Genomic DNA, 20459 nt, shown 5'->3' with positions numbered 1-20459 from the left:
GGGTAGGCGTTTCCATGGGTTTATATTCACGATTTTTCCTGAATTTACTAAAGTCCACCAACACGTGGCCTCGACGAGGACAGGAAGTCGGTGGCTTGTCAAAGGTTCCCCCATCTACCTTGATATTTTTTTTCCAGATGGCATTTACAGCTTAACGGATATTTGGCATTTACGGCTTCGGCGGATAGGCTGTTCCATGAGAGCTGAAGGGGGTTCTCCACACAAAACCAGCGATGAATGTAATGAAACGCCATTTTCTGGGCGAGACCCGGATGCTTCCCAGCATCCCTCCCTCCCTCCCTCCCTCCCTCCGGTTGGCGATTTTTCGCATTTTTGATATCCAACCTCTGAACTGAGGTCTTTGAATTTGGATAGCCGGGGCAGACAGCGACGGCTGTGGTGACGTCATGCTTGTTTGCTTGTTTTCTGATTGGGGAGTTCTGTTTGCTCGTTCGGCTTTCGGTTTGCAATTTTTTATCCAGCTATAGTTTGTTTTGGGATTCCTACCTTTCTGGGTGCCTGACCTGGTAGATGGCAGATATAAACTGCTTCCAATTAACTGCATGAGTAAAGGGGCCTAATTCTAATCCTCCTCTTGATGTGATCATGATCCTCTTGATCTGTCTGAAATGCTATGTGTGTTGGTGGCTTTACAAGAATGTAAACCTTCAAGTCTCTGTACTCTCATAAACCCAATGTACCTTCTTGTATATAAATAAATAAATAAATAAATGTGAGCTTTGGGGGATAGGTTTGGCATGATATCAACCCCCAGCTCTTTCTGTCTCTCTGATTCTAGAAGAATTTCATCTCCCTAATGATACCTTATATCTGGCCTAATGCTGCCCTACACCTGTCTTCATTACATTACATTTACTCGGGTTAAACTCTAGCAACTATTTGTTGGACCATTCCTTCAGTTTATCCAGGTCTTCTTGAAGCCTCATGCTGTCCTCCTCTGTCTTAATCCTTCTCAACTATCCATATCTCATCTATGGTATTTGTGCTTGGGGCTCTACTACCCAAAATCACTTACGTCCTCTAATTACTCAACACAAAGCTGCTATTAGGACAATATCCAACTCTGGCCCCAGACATCACTCGGTACCCCTACTCAAATCTCTGAATATGTTAGACATTAAGTCACTGCACATTCTCTCATGTGTATTATACATATATAAAACGCTAAACTATAATGCCAATCCTGATCTCAAAAGCTTCATAGAAGGTTGTAACAGAACCCATGAGCACCACTCCAGAAATAAATACAGTTTTGATATTCCTAGAGTACGACTTAATCAAACTAGAAATGCTCTACAAATTAAGGGGCCCAGAATGTGGAATGACCTTCCCAACCATGTTAAAGACTGTACCTCTCTCAACCAGTTTAAGTTAAAAACGAAGCTATACCTAATAAATTCCCTGTAATCTACCTTACCCTTCTATTGTCAACCAATGTCTGTTTTTTTTTTTTTTTTTTTTTTTTTTTAAAGCGGTTTGTCGACATAATTGTATTTGTTCTGCTTTTTCGTCTATGTTTTCATTTCTTGTTTTCATTCTACTCATTATGCTCAATTAGTATTAAGCTTGTCATTTAAGTTTATCATGCCCGAAACGCTTTGCGTAATAGTGGCTTTAGGCATTGTATGTACTAGCTCTACCTATAAGTCAACCAATCTTTGTAAAAATTTATTGTATGTATGTACCTTACCTAAATAAACATTTTATTTTTTTCTCATAATTTTGGCATCATCAGCAAACATTGAGAGGAATGAGTCTATACCCTCTGTTAGATCATTTACGTACTATATCAGAAACAGGATGGGTCCGAGTGCAGAGTCCTGTGGGAATTGTACGCCAAGCACAAGGGCGCTTGAGTCCTGTGGGACTCTGGTTGTGACTTCACACCAATCTGATGTCTCAGCCCTCACAGTAACTCTGCTTCTTTTTGCTTATGTAGTCCCTTATCCACTGGAGCTGCCTACCAGTTACTCTGACCTGTTTCTCCAACTTATGCTTTCTCTGCTGTATGCTCTCCAACTTATCCTGTAGCATACTCCCACTGTCAGTTTGTTACCATCTTGAGCTAGTATGTTGCACCATACAGACTGAGGATCCCATGGTTCCTCCTTGGTAGTTGACTTATTCCTCATTAAACTGGTAAGCATTGATGAGTATCATTTTAGCTGGTTCTTTTATAACTAGACCAATCCTATTTTGTTTCTTGTTAATTGCTTTAAGTATGCCACGTTTGACGGAGGGATTATTTAATCTTTTGGCAGTTACAGGACCAGGACTTACTTGGTGAGGAGATGACAATGTGTGTTGTAGAGACTTTGAGTTTAGGTGAGAAAGATGTCGGTTAATGAATTTATGTCCTGTGTATTACTGAATTCAGATTCCCTGTTTATATTGTGACGTATATTTATGAGAGTGCCTATTGCTGTTTTGCTATGTAGTCTGAAGGTTAATTTCTTGGTATCCAGTGGTGTTATGTCTATGTTTGCTATGAAATAGGTAAAGTAGTGGTAGGTTGATGTCAGTGAGTATACTAGAGGAAAGGGGAAGCCGTTATGTTACACCATATGTGGTCCAAGGTTGTGGTGGATGTTTGAGTGATTCAGGTAGGCTTGGTGACTGTGGGGATTAACGAACAGGAGTTTATGCTGTTCAAGAAATACTCAACTTGGGGGATATTTTGTTGACAAAGGTCAATGTTTAAGTCACCTCCTAAGATGATGTGATTGTTGTTGAGATGTTGCTTATGATTAGATTCCTCAGATTATTTCAGAATGCATTTGTATCAGTATTGGGAAATCTATGAACTATCTATTGAAATCTCCAATAGTTATAGGGGAGTTAAGGGATTTCATCGAGCATTGAACAAAGGTATATTTGTAGTAGTTGTTTATCGCTGATGACACTGGTGCAAGTGAAGTTATCTTGATAATAAATGCCCCTTTTTTGTGTGGCCTGCAATTGTCAATGGCTTCATATAAGGAACTTTTTAAAACAAGGTCTGTGATGTATACCAATCATAAATAATTTATTAACTTTAATTAAATTACAACAGGTGGATAACAAGGAAGTTGCTTTGCCATAACAACAGCTTCAGATACATCAATTTACTAATTTACAATTACATCATAGAGGCAATAGTAATATCCTTTAATCACAGTTAACAGGAAAACATACATATATGCTTAAAGTGAAAATCACATGAGAGAAAAATCTAAGTTCTGTAGCACCAAAAGAGAAAGAAAATAAGAAATTATGTATATTACATAATATATATATATATATATATATATATATATATATATATATATATATATATATATATATATATATATATATATATATATATATATATATATATATACTGTATATATATACTGTATATATATACAGTACAGTATATTATTTTCCGCAAGTTTGCGGAAAAATCACATGTGAAAATAGAGAATGCTAAACGTGTTTTCGGCTCAATTCGCTTTCATCAGAGCATTATATAATCAATACTGAATATATAATATATAACACTGAATATATATATTGATATATATTCAGTATATATAATTTATTAGTACTGTATATGAATATGAACTACATAGCACCAACAAAGACAGCACACTTCAGATGGATACTTTCTTATGTAATAGTTTCAGACTAACTGAAGTTGCATCTCAGACACTATAAAACATTGACATATACAGTATTTTGGAATCTATAAAATGTTATATTTGATTGAAACACAATGGGTGCCCTTAGCCTATTCTGGAATCACAACACAAATGATGAATGTACCAACTTACACAAACTGCATAAACATTTCATACATATATATATACACGTTCATATTTCATTACCATACATTCACTGCTAACTTCAAATGCCAATCTTGAAATGGGCTTGAATGAGGCTTCAATGGATTAAAAATTACAGTATCCACTGGACTTAAGGACCTACATGGTGCTATACCCCACCATTAAATCTTGGGCTTGGCTAAACTTGGAGGTGTTAAAATGTCGGTAGTTTATTAAATCATATTCGGGAGGGTTCCAGATCAGTGAGACTGTAAATAAGGCTCCAGTTACTGATCTCTTAATGGGCGGGATCCTCCTGAGTGAAGGGATCCTCTGGATCAAAGGAATCCTAATTGATAGAGGTCTCCTCATCAAGGGGATCATTTTGATTAGAGGTATCCTCCTAGACTGAAGGAATCCTCCTGGTCAAAGGAAACCTCATGATCAAAGGAATCCTCCTGATCAAAGGACTCCTCCTGATCAAAGGACTCCTGATCAAAGGGAATATACTGACTGGCTGTGCTGTTTATTGATGAAGCATCCAGATTAGGACAAGTGGTACTGTATGTAACATAGAACCTGTAAGAGAAGTAATTTACATGCAACCTACTGTCATATAGAAGCATCAAGGGTGAACTTATTGATCTGTCCCTTAGTTGGGTCATGATTACTCTTTCTATCTGGCAACAATGATTGTTGCCGAGCTGTTTTAAAGCACCACAACCTATTTTGTAAATATATCTTAACGGTTTTTGGTAAAAAAGACAGATCTGTCAACAATCACTAGATAATAATAAAAGATTACTATATTATATATCTAACTGATGTTGAAGTCTCCTGGGTGGATAGGATGGAGTAAGTGATTGAGATATGAAAAGGGAAAATGGGGGCAAGGTTCTCTGCCAGATGCACACCACATATTTTGTTATTTAATATTTTATTAGTTTGAAGGAAAAGTTTGCAAAAATTGTTTTTCATATAGGTCTGCAGGTGAAGGATAGTTTGTTTACAAGCCATTTTAAAGGTGAACACAGACACACTCACCATTACCTTATTTCTTTTTCCTGCTAGTTGCTTCATAGTCTCCAAGCCTGGTAATCACGTCAATTCAGAGTAAGGTAAGGTAAGAGTAACATCAACATAAAGATACCAATGGTTTGTGCAATATTTATGCAATTACATACTTTGATGAGCGTTTTTCAGATATATTTTAAGGGTGAATGCTAATCTTGCTTCAATGACTTCAGAAGACAAACTGGTCCTGTGTGTACAGCATCTGTACGCAACATTCCACCACACACTATTCCATACTGTGCATATCTGCTTTACATAACATGTTTATTTGGTATAACATTCACATGGTTGTAAAAGGGAAATTAGTATTTGGCTGCAGTAGGATATTTTTCATTGGTTTACACAGTTTTCTTCACAATTATCATAAAATAAATTTAATTCATGCAAAATTGTTCATTCTTTATGGGATTAATAATCAAGATTATATATATTTAAATTCTTTTATAAAATAATGAAGTAATTAATGTAAATCTACACTTTTATTATGTTCCGAGCTGTTGTGGTAAGACCCTCAAGCAGAGAGCATTTTACAAACTTGCAAGTTATTGATAAGAGAATTCCAATTTCATTTATCATTCAACAGTTCACATTATTTCCTGCAGTTACTTTAACAATTCTTCTTGTAAAAGGACTTGGAAGATAATGTATCCTCAGATAATTACCATGCTGCTTCTTGAGCAAAGTTCTATTTCCAGGTCTATCATAGATGATGATGATCATTTTCTTCTCCGCCTATATGAAAAGAACCTACGTACTTTGGGCGTCAGCAACCTTATGAAAGAAGAGGGAAAAAGCTTATCTTTTTCCGTAGCATATTCATAGTACTTGATGGGTTCTGCCACAACTTCCAGCAGACGTGGCAGCAGCTCACGATCCTGTAGACACAATGTTCGTCCATGTAATTAGATGCCAATACAGTATTAAACTTTTACTGCAGGAATTTGCACATGTGAGACTAAAATTAGTGTAAACTGTATTATATCATTATTACTTTTACTGTATTAATAATGTGAAAAGCATGTGTGGTGTTAGGAAAGTAGAGAAAGAAAGAAAATATTGTGAAAGGATATGGGATGTAAAATTCAGTAGAGTAAGATTGAGAGTACTGAGAAGGTTTGGACATGGTGTATGAATGGATGATCATAGAATACTCAAGACATTATTTGAGAGAATAAAAGTACTGTATAGGAAGAGAAGGAAAAGAAGGCCAGAAAAAATATATGGCAAGAAAGTGAGGAGTGACCGAGTCTTTAACCACTGCACTGCGCAGAGCGCTTTGAGGCACTGGATCGAGGGTGCACAGTGGCATTTTTAGGTATAGGGAACGATTCAAAACTCCTGTGGGTACACAGGGCTCACAGCCTGTGCCTCAGGACTCCTGTAAACATATGCCATCTTGAAAAAAATCATCAGCATCCTTTCTGGCTGTGAGAGCCTTAGCATTGAGAAAGCGACCAATGCTGGCGCATGCAGGAGCTGTGCACAGCACCGCTGTACAGCTAGGGGCCACAGCACTACTTAGTAATGATGAATAAAATAGGTAACTGAAATTATTTTGCATTGATAGTGTTATAGATGATCTTGACTGTGATAAAGACTATGTACAAAGTTCAGATATCAGTGAACACAATGTTAGTTATGATATTCACAGCATGAGGTAGAGACACAGCACCCGGCCATTGTTTCCTGCATCTACCCATCATGAAATGACCTTATGTTCTCTCACCAATGTTAACTTTGTTATGGAAATGGATTCATATTTGGGATTTTGTGACAGGAATGTGATAATAATGGCAGTTTTGTAGCTAATCATAGTGAGATGAGTAGAATATTGGAGGCATTGTCTTGCATTATGTGACTGCTGGTGTCGTCTGCTTGTGGCTCCATGCTGTGTTTTGATTTCATCACCGTACCCACTAGAACTCTTTATTAATATGTTATGGTGCATATAAATATTGATAATGATATATAACATGTATATATAGTGTAATTACAACAGGAACACTGTTTGGTTGATCTAAGAATATAATATGCGTCACCATATATGAGCTCCATATTTTTGAGAATAGCGAAGTTCCACACATTTAACTATACACATTCCATATATTACACACTATTAAATAATATTACTGCAATAATCTAGATATAAAACCATTCACAGTCACTGAAATAATTATGTAAAAATGTATTTGGGGTACGTACTATGTTTTTTTCCATATATCTGATAAGATTCCCATGTACAAGGATGTCTGGAATATTAACTGGCGTGGAATGCTTAACTCAGTTGCACATTCTTGCAGCACCCAAGGTGCAACTCTATCAGGTCCAACTGCTTTATTTCTTCCTAGTCACTCGAGTAATTTTTCTACTTCGTCTTAAGATACAGTACATGTATGTATTCTACGGCATGCTCTAGAAGTGGTATTGGGTTCAGCTCTCTGAAATCCTCAGTTTGTACAAATGCACTTTGGAACTGTTCATTTAGCATTTCACACATTTCTTTTTTATTCTCAGTAGTCCTGCTCCCCATTCTCAATCTCTGGATTTTATCTTTTACATACAGCTTGCTTTTAATGAATTTATAGAAAAGGCCTGGATCTGTTTCTCAAAGTTCCTTTCTGCCTCTCTCCTCACTGCTGTGTAATTGTTTCTTGCTTGCTTGTAGTGTTGGTATGTTTGTGGGTTGGGCCTCTTCCTATATTGAACCCATTTTCTTGTTTTATCCTCTCTGGCACTCTCACAATTTCTGTTGAACCAATCTTGTTTTCTGGTTCTGCATCTTTGTTTTGGTATGAATGTTTGTGTGCCTTCACGCACGTGCCTGTGTGTGTGTGTCTGTTTGTGGAGTTACTGGGATTCTAAGCTAATACAGTATTGTATTTCTTCTTATGCATCCCTCATACTGTTCTTTGTGTACTGTTCGCTTACTGGTTTTTCTGTGTCACACACATACAATTCTTGGTTCTTTTTTTTTCATATTGACCCAAACGCACATTTCAACCGAATGAGTTTCGACCATAATGAATAAGTTATTAAGAGCTGAATGATATATTATCTAGCAAGTTATTATATTGCTCAGAATATAATAAACATGTATAAAGTATATGATTTATTTATAGCATACTCAGCTGTTAAAATTCATTGTAAATTATACCATTATATGATAAAGATTAAATCTGTTAGTGTTACGAAACAAAATAATTTGCAAGTCTTTTACAAAAATAAGTTACATACCCTTAATATGGCTAAGTGGTTGTGAAGAGAATAGAGGCGGTTGTCTCTTACAATTGTCTTGATTAGTTTGTGATATTCTTCTGAAAGAGAAGAAAACATATACAGTACTTAGATAACATAGTCTTTATTACCATTAATAGTAAATAAAAGGGTTGTAAACCCGTGGGACCACCTACCCACTGAAGTCGGAAATGCCAAGACAATACTGCAATTCAAAGTCCAGCCAGAACAAAATAAAGAAAAATGGGGGGGAACTTTGCCAAGTTATCAGCTTTCTATCCCTACTGAGGTTATTAGAGAAATAGTTGCCCTCAGATATATTCAAGTAAAAAAATTAAGAAATAATCTGAGGACATGTAAAATCCCCTACCACGAATGGCATTAATATTATGAAGCAACATTTGTTCAGCTTTAAATGTACAGCAATTTGAAGCAATCTAATTTCAAAGCGTTATATAACAAAGAGTGCTGGGAAGACGTGACACCACGAGCGTAGCTCTCATCCTGTAACTACACTTAGGTAATTACACATACACCCCAGAACAGCATAAATTTATGTCCATATTATATTGTGATCAATTTCCATCTTATTCTTAAACAAATCATAGCCAAGATTTTATGCCTACAAGTTTTTAAACTTTGAACATAGACAAGAAAATCAAATCTTTACCATTATGCCTTGATGGTACATTGTGAACTACTGCATAGCCCGTTAAAAACAAAGAGGACTAGGCCTACTGATTGCTATACAACTCTCCAAAAGGCCTGCTATCAATGCATAATATAACTTACTATTATAGGTAACAAACTGAATTCTGAAACCCTTGTTGGTGTTGTTAGAATCACTGCGGAAGTGGACCCAGAGGCGACGTGAGCGAGACGTGAAGACCACAGGCCGGTCCACACTGGAGCAGGTCTCAAAGGTCACGGCACTGTAGGCCGACTCTGCCAGCACACCACAAGAAAATTGCAATGAAACTAATTCTAAAGAATGAACTTAAAGGCAGAAATTGTTGGAAGATAATTTCATAATTTCAATTTAGAACATTCATATAAATCTATATTTGTGGTGAATAGCTAGAGATGATTTTATAGCACACTTTGGGAACGCAGCTCAGGTGCTTTTAATATGTAGATCTGTTGCAACTACTGTACTGAAGAGAGTATTTTTTGATTAGAAAATTAGCATGTACTAAATATGGAGTTTGTTGTGACTTCAGTGTTGCTAAAATTTCATTGGCTTTATCTCTTCAGATAGTTGTATTGCAAAATGAAATAATTTTATTGTCTAATACATATATTGTTTTCAATATTCAGTAGTTTATATTCATAATTATTACTCAAAACCTGTGTATGAATAAATTGCCAATGGGAAGAATTAAGTAAGTGTTTTATTCAGTAGTCAACAACTCCCCAAAATACAACTGGCAAGATCGTAAATTCACACTCTCTAAATTTAGATAAAATATTTAAAAATATATACATATTTGTTTTAACCATTATAAAAGGATCTATGTTAGACCTGAGATATACTGTAGTTCGTTTTACTGAGTTCATTTGATTATTTTAGATTGTGGTTTAGATTGGAAAGATTAGCAGAGGGTTTGGAAGGGTTGGCGGCAGTTTTGACCACAAGATTAGAAACAAATCAATGGGCATGTAAGGATGAAGTGTCTCCATCAGCAATTTAGTTGGTTTGTGGTTCAATTTTTCCATTCTGCATATTATTTATACATACAGTATTTATAATAAAAGTAGGATGATAGTTTAATCTTATAATGTGAGGTAATTTAGCTCTTTTCAAAGAATGATCAGTACTCCAAGAGCCTGCAAACTTGTATAAGCTGTGTATGGTATTTATATACCAAATTTTCTCAGAACCAGCCTTATTGTGGTTTATTTCTGGTTTATTCCTTGCCCTTCTTTCCAATTGACCACTCTGTCCCAGGTCTGTCTCACTCTCAAGCATCTGTCTCACCCGGATGATTTCCCTGGACCTCCAGGACGCTTATTAGCATGTCACTATGCATCCGAGGTTCAGGAATTGATTAGGTTTTATGGATGGGTATCAAGCTTACTGCTTCCTGGTCCTCCTGTTGGCCTCAATCTGGCTCTTCGAATTTTCTCGCACTTGGCTCGAGTTGTAGTGACTTATCTTCATCTCTTGGGAATTTGGGTTTTGGCCTACCTCAATGACTGGCTGGTTTGGGCTTGCAGCCAGTCCACATATCTGTTAGTCAGGGATCTGGTGCCTTCCCAGCAGCTCGCCAGGTTCAGGTTCATGGTGAATTGACTTAAGGCTCATTTGGTTTTGACCCAGGTTCAGACTTGGTTGGGCCTCGTTTGGGACTCAGTCGGCGTCACTGTTCCTTCCGTCAACAACCTCGTCCTGGGTGCAGCACTGCTGTCTTTTGGTGTTGAATCGACCTCAATAATTTGGCAGGTGCTTGAGCAGCTGGGCGGGAGTCTCCATGTTGCCCTTCTTGTTTGTCCTCCCTGGGCAGAGTTTGGTGTCGGACATTGTGCTGGTTCCTCTGGGAACCTGCTGCTCTTTAAGGGTTAAAAACTATTGTTTTCGGTACACTAAAACTGCTCCTCATTATTGATGATAAATGGCCTTGAATAAATATGATGGTATGATTTCCAATGTTAACTACCAACAAGATTATATATTTTGACTTAGAAATTAAAGTACTCACTTGATTTTCTGAGTACCAAGTAGTCACCGCACTGATCATGGCTGAGCTGTATTTCTGGCACAACGACCAGCACCCGGCGACCTTTTGCAGGCTTGACTACCCAGGTGCAGCGGGCATTATCAGGGTAGTCGCCAGGGTAGTTTGGCGTCTCAAATACTCCGGAAAGCTCACCCACGTACCCTCCACATGCATGCCCTAGTTAAAATAAATGTAAACTTTAAATTAAATACTCTTCTTACATTTCATCCTAAGGAACAACTTAAAAATATTATTAAAGCCATGTGAAGTAAATTACTCATGACATTATGTAAAAAAATACACATCTCTATAAAGTCATCTATGTTTAGTTTTGTCATTTATCATGTAACAAGTGATAATGACATGGAAAGTGAACTTAAAACATTCTACATATGGTGGAAAGTTACACAAAATTAACAGCCACCATTGGGACATGCAAATAATCAATCCTATGCCTATCTAGTTTATATGTTAGTACCACAAATAACATCAGTTAGTTCTCTGCACTATAGTTACTGTGTGGAATGACCATCCGATTTGTTCCACCACCCAGAGTGAAGTGCACAAGCGCCGGGGCCATGTTTACTCTCCCCTCCAGCACTCTAATGTTTTCTGGTTTCACATCTTATTTTTTTTACATTTCTTAATTTGTTTAAACTGGTTTTCCTCATTTAACACTTATAATTTCAAAGTGTTTTCCAGTCACAGAATTTACTGTTAACAGTTTCTTTTACCAATATTAAGCACTTGTTTATATCTTTTTCAGAGAGGATCATTCTCCCAATATAGTTATGCCACTGCACATGAGCAGAGAAGCTGCTGATCTGGCAGGAGTTTTGAAAAGTGGCTTTTTCAACCACAACAATTATTTCCTATACAGTATTCACAGAAAAACATTTCCCCACAAAGGTTCCTTCCTTGCCTTCTTTTCTGACAAAGAATGAGTTGACCAGCTTCTGGAGGGGCCATCTGGTTATTGATGCTTGATTAGTTCAACTAGTGTAAGCCCCAAGACCTCCCCAGTCTCCAAATGAGTGGAAGGGGTGGCCTGAATGAGCGCACGAATGTTTTAAGAGATTCAATTGCTTGTTTACATTGTTGGGGAGTTCATTCGGGGTATTGTGAGGCTTCGGTCTCTTTTGAACCCAGCAATGGTTTGCATTGGTTTGCTGATTTTCTGGATGCCTTTTCCAGTGAGGTGGTAGGATGTTACCTGCTCCCTGCACCTCTGAGAGGGGGCAAAGTTCTGGGTCTGGTCCCCAGTAGGCTGAACTGAACTCCACCATGGCTGATGTGATCTAGTAGATGGGAGCTATCTCAGTGGAAAAGCTTCAGGGAGCTACCAGAAATCACAATATGATTGGCATTTCATTACATTCAATGCTGGGTTTTTAGCAGTGCTGGCCCTATTTAGAGAACGATCAGTTCTAAACGACTAGTGTACATTCTGATGAGGCACTTTGATAAGGTTCAAAAATGGTGAGAGAACATAGCTGTACACACAAGCAATGTCTAGGATGGGAGTATGTTGCAGGAGGATTGTGTTGGCAGGGAATATATTGCAGAAGCAATGTGTGAGTGGGGAATATATTTCAAGAGCAAGGAAATATACTGAAGGATCAATGTCGAGGGAAGAATACATTGCAAGGTGAAGTTTCTCCCTCTGTTCACACTTAGCACACAAAACACATCACTACCTATCAGAACATTTTCCTGGATGTAGTACATTAGTACAGTCGGGTTCGTTCTTGACTCGCAATTGTGAATTCTGGGTTCAAATCCCTGGTGGGACAGAAATGGCTGAACACATGTCATATTACCTAATGACCTGTTCACTAAACAGTAAATAGATACCCAGGAGTTAGTAACCTTGCTGTGGGATTGCATCTTGGAAGAGTCAGTAGTTTGGCCTTGTGGGGGACCTTGATATAAGCCTAACATGTATATATATTATATATATATATATACACATTGTTGCCTATTTCCAAACAAAATTAATTTTATTTAATTATATATATATATATATATATATATATATATATATATATATATATATATATATATATATTATTAAATATGACCGAAAAAGTAAGATTAATAATTCTAACACGAATTTTCTCAATCTTTCATACATTACACTTCACTGTTGGAGGTAAATCAAAAATCAATTCTCCAAAATTCATTTTTATTTCTAGTCTGATGCGACATGGGCGCGTTTCCATACATTTCCATACGCATATGGAAATGTCAAGACGCACAAGCCTGGAAACCCACTTCGGCCAATCATTAGCCAGATACCCACACCCACGTACAGACTGGCGAAGCGACTCAACGGCCTGCTGACTCCTTATGTTCCTTGCGCCTTCAGCCTGAAGTCTCCAAAGGAATTTGTTGACTTACTGCGGGGCACACGGGCCACAGGGATAAGAGGCTCGTTGGACGTAGAATCACTGTTTACCAACGTACCTGTGGACGAGACAATCGGAATGATAGCCGACAGAGTGTATCGTGATCCAGCCTGTACTCCTCTTGACATACCAGAAAATATTCTGAGGAAACTACTCCAAGCTTGTACTAAAGAGGCACCCTTCTTGAGCCCGGATGGGCACATGTATAAGCAAGTAGATGGGGTCGCCATGGGTTCTCCCCTAGGTGTCCTGTTTGCAAACTTCTACATGGGTACCATCGAGCAAAAAGTCTTAGTCGACATGAACTTGAAACCGGCCATATACTGCAGGTATGTTGACGACATTTTTACACAGGTACCTGATGTCAGACATCTGCAGGAGCTGAAGGAGGCATTTGAGCAGAGTTCCGTGCTGCGTTTCACTTACGAGATGGAAAAGGATGGGAAGCTGCCCTTTCTAGATGTAACAGCCATGGAAAAGGGCGGAGGTTTCCACACTGCAGTCTACACTAAGGAAACAAACATAGGAATGTGCCTAAATGCCAACAGCGACTGCCCAGACAGGTACAAGAGGAGTGTTGTTAACGCATATGTCGACCGTGCTCTCAGCCACAGCTCAGAATGGAAGCAAGTCGACGAAGAACTCTGTAGGGTAAGGCAGGTCCTAGTCAATAACGGCTTCTCCAATGGTTTCGTCGAAGACATCATAAGAAGGAAAGTGAAAAGCCATGCAACCTCTGAAGAGACAACTAACACAACACCTATACCCCCTATTAGACTATTTTACAGGAACTTCTTTTCCACAGCTCATAAAACGGAGGAAAGGGTCCTGAAAGATATTGTTAATAGAAACGTTATCCCTACAGACAAAAATCAGAGGATACAACTGACGATTTACTATAAAACCAGAAAAACGGCCAGCCTACTCATGAGAAACTCTCCAGACACAAAACAGAACGCTTTAAAAGAGACTAACGTCGTCTATGCCTTCAAATGCCCACTTGGGGACTGTAAGCTCCAAAAAACCCAGTATATAGGCAAGACAACAACATCTCTTTCTAGGCGTTTAACGATGCATAAGCAACAGGGCTCCATTAAGGAACATATAATCTCTTCCCACAACCAAACCATCGCCAGAGAAATCCTAGTAAACAACACAGAAATCATCGCTAGATACAGCGATAGCAGGCGGCTTGACGTTTGCGAGGCACTACACATCAAGAAGTCAACACCAGCAATCAACAGCCAATTATTGCACAACTATATTCTACCCACCTCAAGACTCCACTCCAATATAGAAGCATCAAGAAATATGGACCAATAGGCTTTCTACAAACACTTCTATTCAATATCCATTGTTTCGTGTTCTGTCTTGTGTTGATGAAATTAATACCCTATTAATACTCTTGTTCTGTCTTGTGTTGATGAAATTAATACCCTATTAATACCACACTTTGTTCTGTCTTGTGTTAATGCCACATCACCCCTTCCACCTCACTCAAATGTAGATATAAAATCGGAGATACGTAAGTTCTATTCAGTTGTGTATTTGTGAACTAAAGTCTGAAAATGTAATAAGTTTTACGAAACGCGCCCGTGTCGCGTCAGACTAGAAATAAAAATGAATTTTGGAGAATTGATTTTTGATTTACCTCCAACAGTGAAGCGTAATGTACGAAAGATTGAGAAAATTCGTGTTAGAATTATTAATCTTACTTTTTCGGTCATATTTAATAATATATGTCTACAGGAAAGACTGCTACCAAAATATACTAATATTATATATATATATATATATATATATATATATATATATATATATATATATATATATATATATATATATATATATATATATATATATATATATATATATATATATATATATATATATATATATATATATATATATATATATATATATATATATATATATATATATATATATATATATATATATATATATATATATATATATATATATATATATATATATATATATATATATATATATATATATATATATATATATATATATATATATATATATATATATATATATATATATATATATATATATATATATATATATATATATATATATATATATATATATATATATATATATATATATATATATATATATATATATATATATATATATATATATATATATATATATATATATATATATATATATATATATATATATATATATATATATATATATATATATATATATATATATATATATATATATATATATATATATATATATATATATATATATATATATATATATATATATATATATATATATATATATATATATATATATATATATATATATATATATATATATATATATATATATATATATATATATATATATATATATACACACATACATACATACACATATACACAAGAGTTTTTATATTCTTATAAAGGATAAGAACCCAGGCCAAAGTGCTCGCAAAGCGCCGGGCAAGTGTTTTACCACTGCGCCACAGGGGACTGTTAAATTACTGTACTGTATTGTTATTTTTACAATTGTTTTTCAGAAGATTATTTATCATATGTACTCTAAAAATGTTAAAACTTGGGATAGAAGAACTAACTCTTGCAGGCAGCTAGCGAGGTGGAAGCTATGTGGTCTGTGGTGGAGGAACCAGGACACTGTATACAAGATGAGGCACCAGTATTGTGCTGGTAGTATCCCAGAGGGCAGCTCTCGCACTGGCCACTAGTCAGGTTCCAGTAGTGGCCACGATCACACGTCTCTCCTGTGGATTAATAGGAGTGTCGGCAACAAAGATAATAAATCAGCCCGTTCTAACAATTGGACAAGAATCAAATAAATTTGAAATAGTTTTGCTTAGACAGAAGCATTCAAACCTAGGCAACCCACCTAACCTAATGAAGCATCAAAGTTGATGCACTTTAGTCTGAGGAAGCCTTAATAATTTGGTACTTTTAGTTTCACTAAAGCACCAGAATTTTTTATGCTATGGTTGATAGCATCAAAGTTGGGGTGCATTAAATGTGAGAAAAGTTTCAGTAAACATAGGTGATAAAAAGACTGAAAGATAAGAAAGGCAAAAACCCCGCAATTAAACTTAATTCATGTATGTTATAGAGGCAGGTAATATCTAAAGGATTTCACATCAACCCATTTGTAACTTGTATGTCAAATTGGTAAGGTAAAGTATTTGCAAAATTTTAGCTCACTATCCTTTGTTTCCTTTCAAGCTATTCTTAATGTTATAATTAGAATGTTAAAATATTAATGCAAATATTATCCAGTTATCACTGCAAAAGAGCATAAAAAATTAGAGGAAAACAGAGAAGGTTTATTGGCCAATGCAAGGCAGCTTCTACTTATATCCAACCAAACTCTTTAATACAGTACATATAAATCTAATCTACATTTGATACAATCCAGTGATTCCACATCTATTATGTTACCTGGTAATTTGTCCCATAAATCTATAACCTTGTTTTCAATGGATCTACTCCCACATTACCAATTAAATCTTGTTAACTTGCTAACAAATCAGGAACCATGACAATATATTAATAGTAACATAATGAGTAATAAAACTTGATAGTGGTAAGGGAAGGCAAGTAAGCCAGTCACAAAACCCTACCATGAGAAAGACACTGGAAGAATGAGGTGGCTCCTGGTGGGGAGGTGCTGCTGGGGAGGCAAGAAGAGCAACTAACACGACCACTGTCCTCCTGGTAGCTGCCTGAAGAACATGGCTGGCATGGACTAAAGCCATCAGCACTCCAGGAGCCAGCTGGACATACATCTGTCAGCATGAAGGAAACAGTGAGCATTGAGGGTTATTTATAAAGATTACATTTATAATGTCCAGTATACTAAACCCTTATAGACAACGGTTTACTTCAAATGATGAATAGGGTTCACCCGATGTACATGCAGCTTATGTTGCATGATAATTGCAAATTTTTAAACTCATGAGAATATTAAATGTTCTGCAGTGAAATCCCTATAATGATCAAAATTTTATATTTCTGGATTTTTTTTAATAGGGAGAAAGCTTTCCTCTTATATTAGTTATCAATTAGAAACTGTTGAAGTTTGTGGTACCTTACCTTACCTTATCGAGCAAAATCATATTTATGCGAATAATTAAGTTTTAGACAATTGATTATACAGTATTTGTTTTAGTAAACTATAACATCCCTAAGAAATTACAATGGCATGATATATCAATAAGAAAATTATTTTGATGCAATGACTTGAATCAGCATTGTGACGATTCCCAGACACCTGCCTTAACCCACTCAGCCATGATAGGACAACAGCCGACCAGACAGACTTCAGAACTGACAGAACTCTAGAGACTTCACCGGGAGGTTCCTGGTTGGGTTCCAGTTCGGGGCCTCCAGAACCTCCCAATGAATTCAGTAGAATTCTGGGTTGGTCGCCTTTAGTCCTCTCTCGTTTATACTAATTATACTTATATAATTAGTTTGTACTAATTTATACTTATACTAGTACTTAATCAGTTATAGCAGCTGTCTAGGAATTACCACAATGCTGGTGCCTCAAATTTATTTCCTCAAGCTAAAAAATATTTATGATTATCTTTGAATTCAATAATAGAAAACACTTTCTATCAAGACCTGATATGAAAAATCTGAATTTAATTACTACTGTACCATAATTTGAAATCCTGTATAGCCAAAAAATATATGGATTTTTCTATATTTTCAAAAATTTTAACCACTATAAAAAATATTTAATAAAAAATATACCTGTACTGTATATATTTTTTAAGTAGGCATGGGCAATGCAACTGATTGGAGTAGTTGTGATCATGAAGGATTAAGTACAATATATCCTAAACATTTACATGAAGAAAATTATGATACACTTGCTGAATACATTTACTATTTATGTAAGAGAGAAGAAACTGACCAGAACACTGAGAAAGGTTCCTGGCGCCAGTCTTGTATGGAGCTTGTGGCAGGTCATCAACGGGGCAAGAAAGGCACTTGAGCTTCGCCTCATTGGGTTGATAGGTACTGGCCGGGCATGCCACACACACACCCTTCTCCACGTCATGGTATGACCCTAAACTGCATGCCACTGTCAATCACACACTGCTAACATTAACAGCTGCATAATAAAAACAAACATCTTCTATGTGAAGTTTGGGATTCAATAGCAGAACTCTCAGTCAGCCTGCATACTTTCTAGTAATTAAAATGTTAAGAAACAAATTTTCAATAAATTATATGATGAAGTCAGATCTTGAGTCAGTAGTATACATTATGAGACAATACCAGTCTTTTAAACTCAACATTACCTTTATGTCATGTTTATAAACACACATGCATATACTGTATAATTATATGTCATAAAGGTTTGAACGCAGGCATTCGTGTTAATGCGGGAGTGATAACCAGGCTGAACACGGATATTAAGTTGTGAAATTTGATTAATATTCTAGCAATAACATAAAGGCTAATTGAAAACATTTGGGCTGGAAGTTATTTCTTAAACCTAACTTAAAACTCTGCTTCAATAAATTATCACATAACTCCATCACTCACCACACTTTCTCCCCACATGAACAAACCCTTCTGGACATGTCTCCTTTACTCGTCCTCCTGCTTTGTACGTCCTAGGCAGCAGCTGGTATTCGTGACCTGTCACGCTGAAACACACACAGTTAAGAGGTAAAAACAGATACCTCCAATTTCACATACTGTCTACTCTCATTTACCAAGATTATATAGGGCCCATCCTTCACCGATTAAGCTGGGCATCTGTTTAAGCAGGAATTCTTACCGGGAAAAGTCCAAAATTTAACATTTGCAATTTTTTTAACCACATCTATTGTAATTCGTATTTCCACACACACTATACATGGTTAAGGGAGGATTTTCACATACAAGTCCAGTACTTACAGTAGTGAAACAATTTAGCGACAACAGAAATTACAGCTGAAGCTCATCTGGTTGACTGATGAAAGACTTCAGAATGTTCATTTACGTAACCTAACACTACACTAAAATTACTGTACATGAACTTGGCAAGTCAGTTTTGACTGTCATCTGCTGAAGCTTCACTGGTTGAAGGCTCTTGGCTTGCTTATAAGATTTCACTTGTTGAAGGTCTTTGGCTTGCTGTTTTTAACAAATAAAAATTTAAGTTTTGCTTGCCTCCTGTGCTCATTGGCCTCTCTTATGATCAGCTGACTGGTTTGCCTCAGTACTGATACCTGTATATATTTCTATGTACTGTACATAAGGCATCAGTATAGGGGTGGGCAAGTGCATCATCAAGCAAGAGCAAAGCCTAAACTTCACTGGGCCTCATTTTGCATTTCTTAATTTGATGGTCATGAAACCAGGAAGGAAAGAAAGCTCTCCTGTGTAAACCATGCATTCTTTGAACTGTAATATTTCACACCTCTATTACCTAGCTGCTCGGTCTACACGGCGATCAGTAGCCTGATATCCAGCTCGCAGTGTTCTGGCTGCCATCATGAATTGCTTACTACAGTACTTAATAGTGTTTCATAATACATGTATATTGTTGACTCTCACTGTGCGTATTAATGCCCATTTGTCTGGTTAGTAACTAAGGTTATTAGAACCAATGTAGTTCAGTGGTCACTGCAGTTATGCACAACCAAGAGATTCCAGGTTTGATTCTACAGCAGGACAGACAATTGAGCAAATTTCCTGTCACATAATACCTTTGTTTACCTAGTAATAAAGAGGTACCTGGGAGTTTGGCAATTGTGGGTTGCATTCTGGGGAAGGGCTGTAATTAGCCTACAGAAACCCTCGATAAACCCAGCAAGCTTCTTGTCCCTGACAAGGGAAAAACCCACATCTAGTTCAAAATCCCGTACAAACCCAATTACACATTAAAGACGCATCGAGACAATAAAACAAATATTTTTCAAAATAACTATACTGTATTATAATGAACTTAAATGAGATATTAAAAATTCCTTATACAAAACACATGGATGGAACTTTATTACCACTACTAATACTGTACTACTACTAGCTACTTAATGAGTGAACTACATCAATAATAAGAGCCACTTATTTATGTCTACTCAAATGAAAACTAGTACTGAAGTACAGTGACACCTCAGCTTACAAATGCCCCCTCTTTACGAACTTTTCGGGTTATGAGCTCAACGTCTTCATAAAGTTCGAATCGGG

General features: G+C 36.5%; 1 protein-coding gene across 1 annotated transcript in view; it reads right to left on the bottom strand.

The window, feature by feature from the left end:
* Window positions 1-3020: 3020 nt before the first annotated feature.
* Window positions 3021-20459, bottom strand: part of LOC123764300 (signal peptide, CUB and EGF-like domain-containing protein 1) — an 89578-nt gene continuing 72139 nt past the window's right edge. The window contains 8 exon segments of the mRNA XM_069315626.1: window positions 3021-5755; window positions 8115-8194; window positions 8907-9059; window positions 10814-11008; window positions 15860-16024; window positions 16889-17053; window positions 18190-18360; window positions 18828-18931. Coding sequence (XP_069171727.1) covers window positions 5597-5755; window positions 8115-8194; window positions 8907-9059; window positions 10814-11008; window positions 15860-16024; window positions 16889-17053; window positions 18190-18360; window positions 18828-18931 — 1192 coding nt within the window. The 3' untranslated portion in view covers window positions 3021-5596.

Source organism: Procambarus clarkii, chromosome 82, assembly GCF_040958095.1.
Source record: "Procambarus clarkii isolate CNS0578487 chromosome 82, FALCON_Pclarkii_2.0, whole genome shotgun sequence".
In the NCBI taxonomy this organism is placed as follows: domain Eukaryota; kingdom Metazoa; phylum Arthropoda; class Malacostraca; order Decapoda; family Cambaridae; genus Procambarus; species Procambarus clarkii.
The sequence above is the reverse complement of the archived record's forward strand: the minus strand, read 5'-3'. Positions and strand labels throughout refer to the sequence as shown.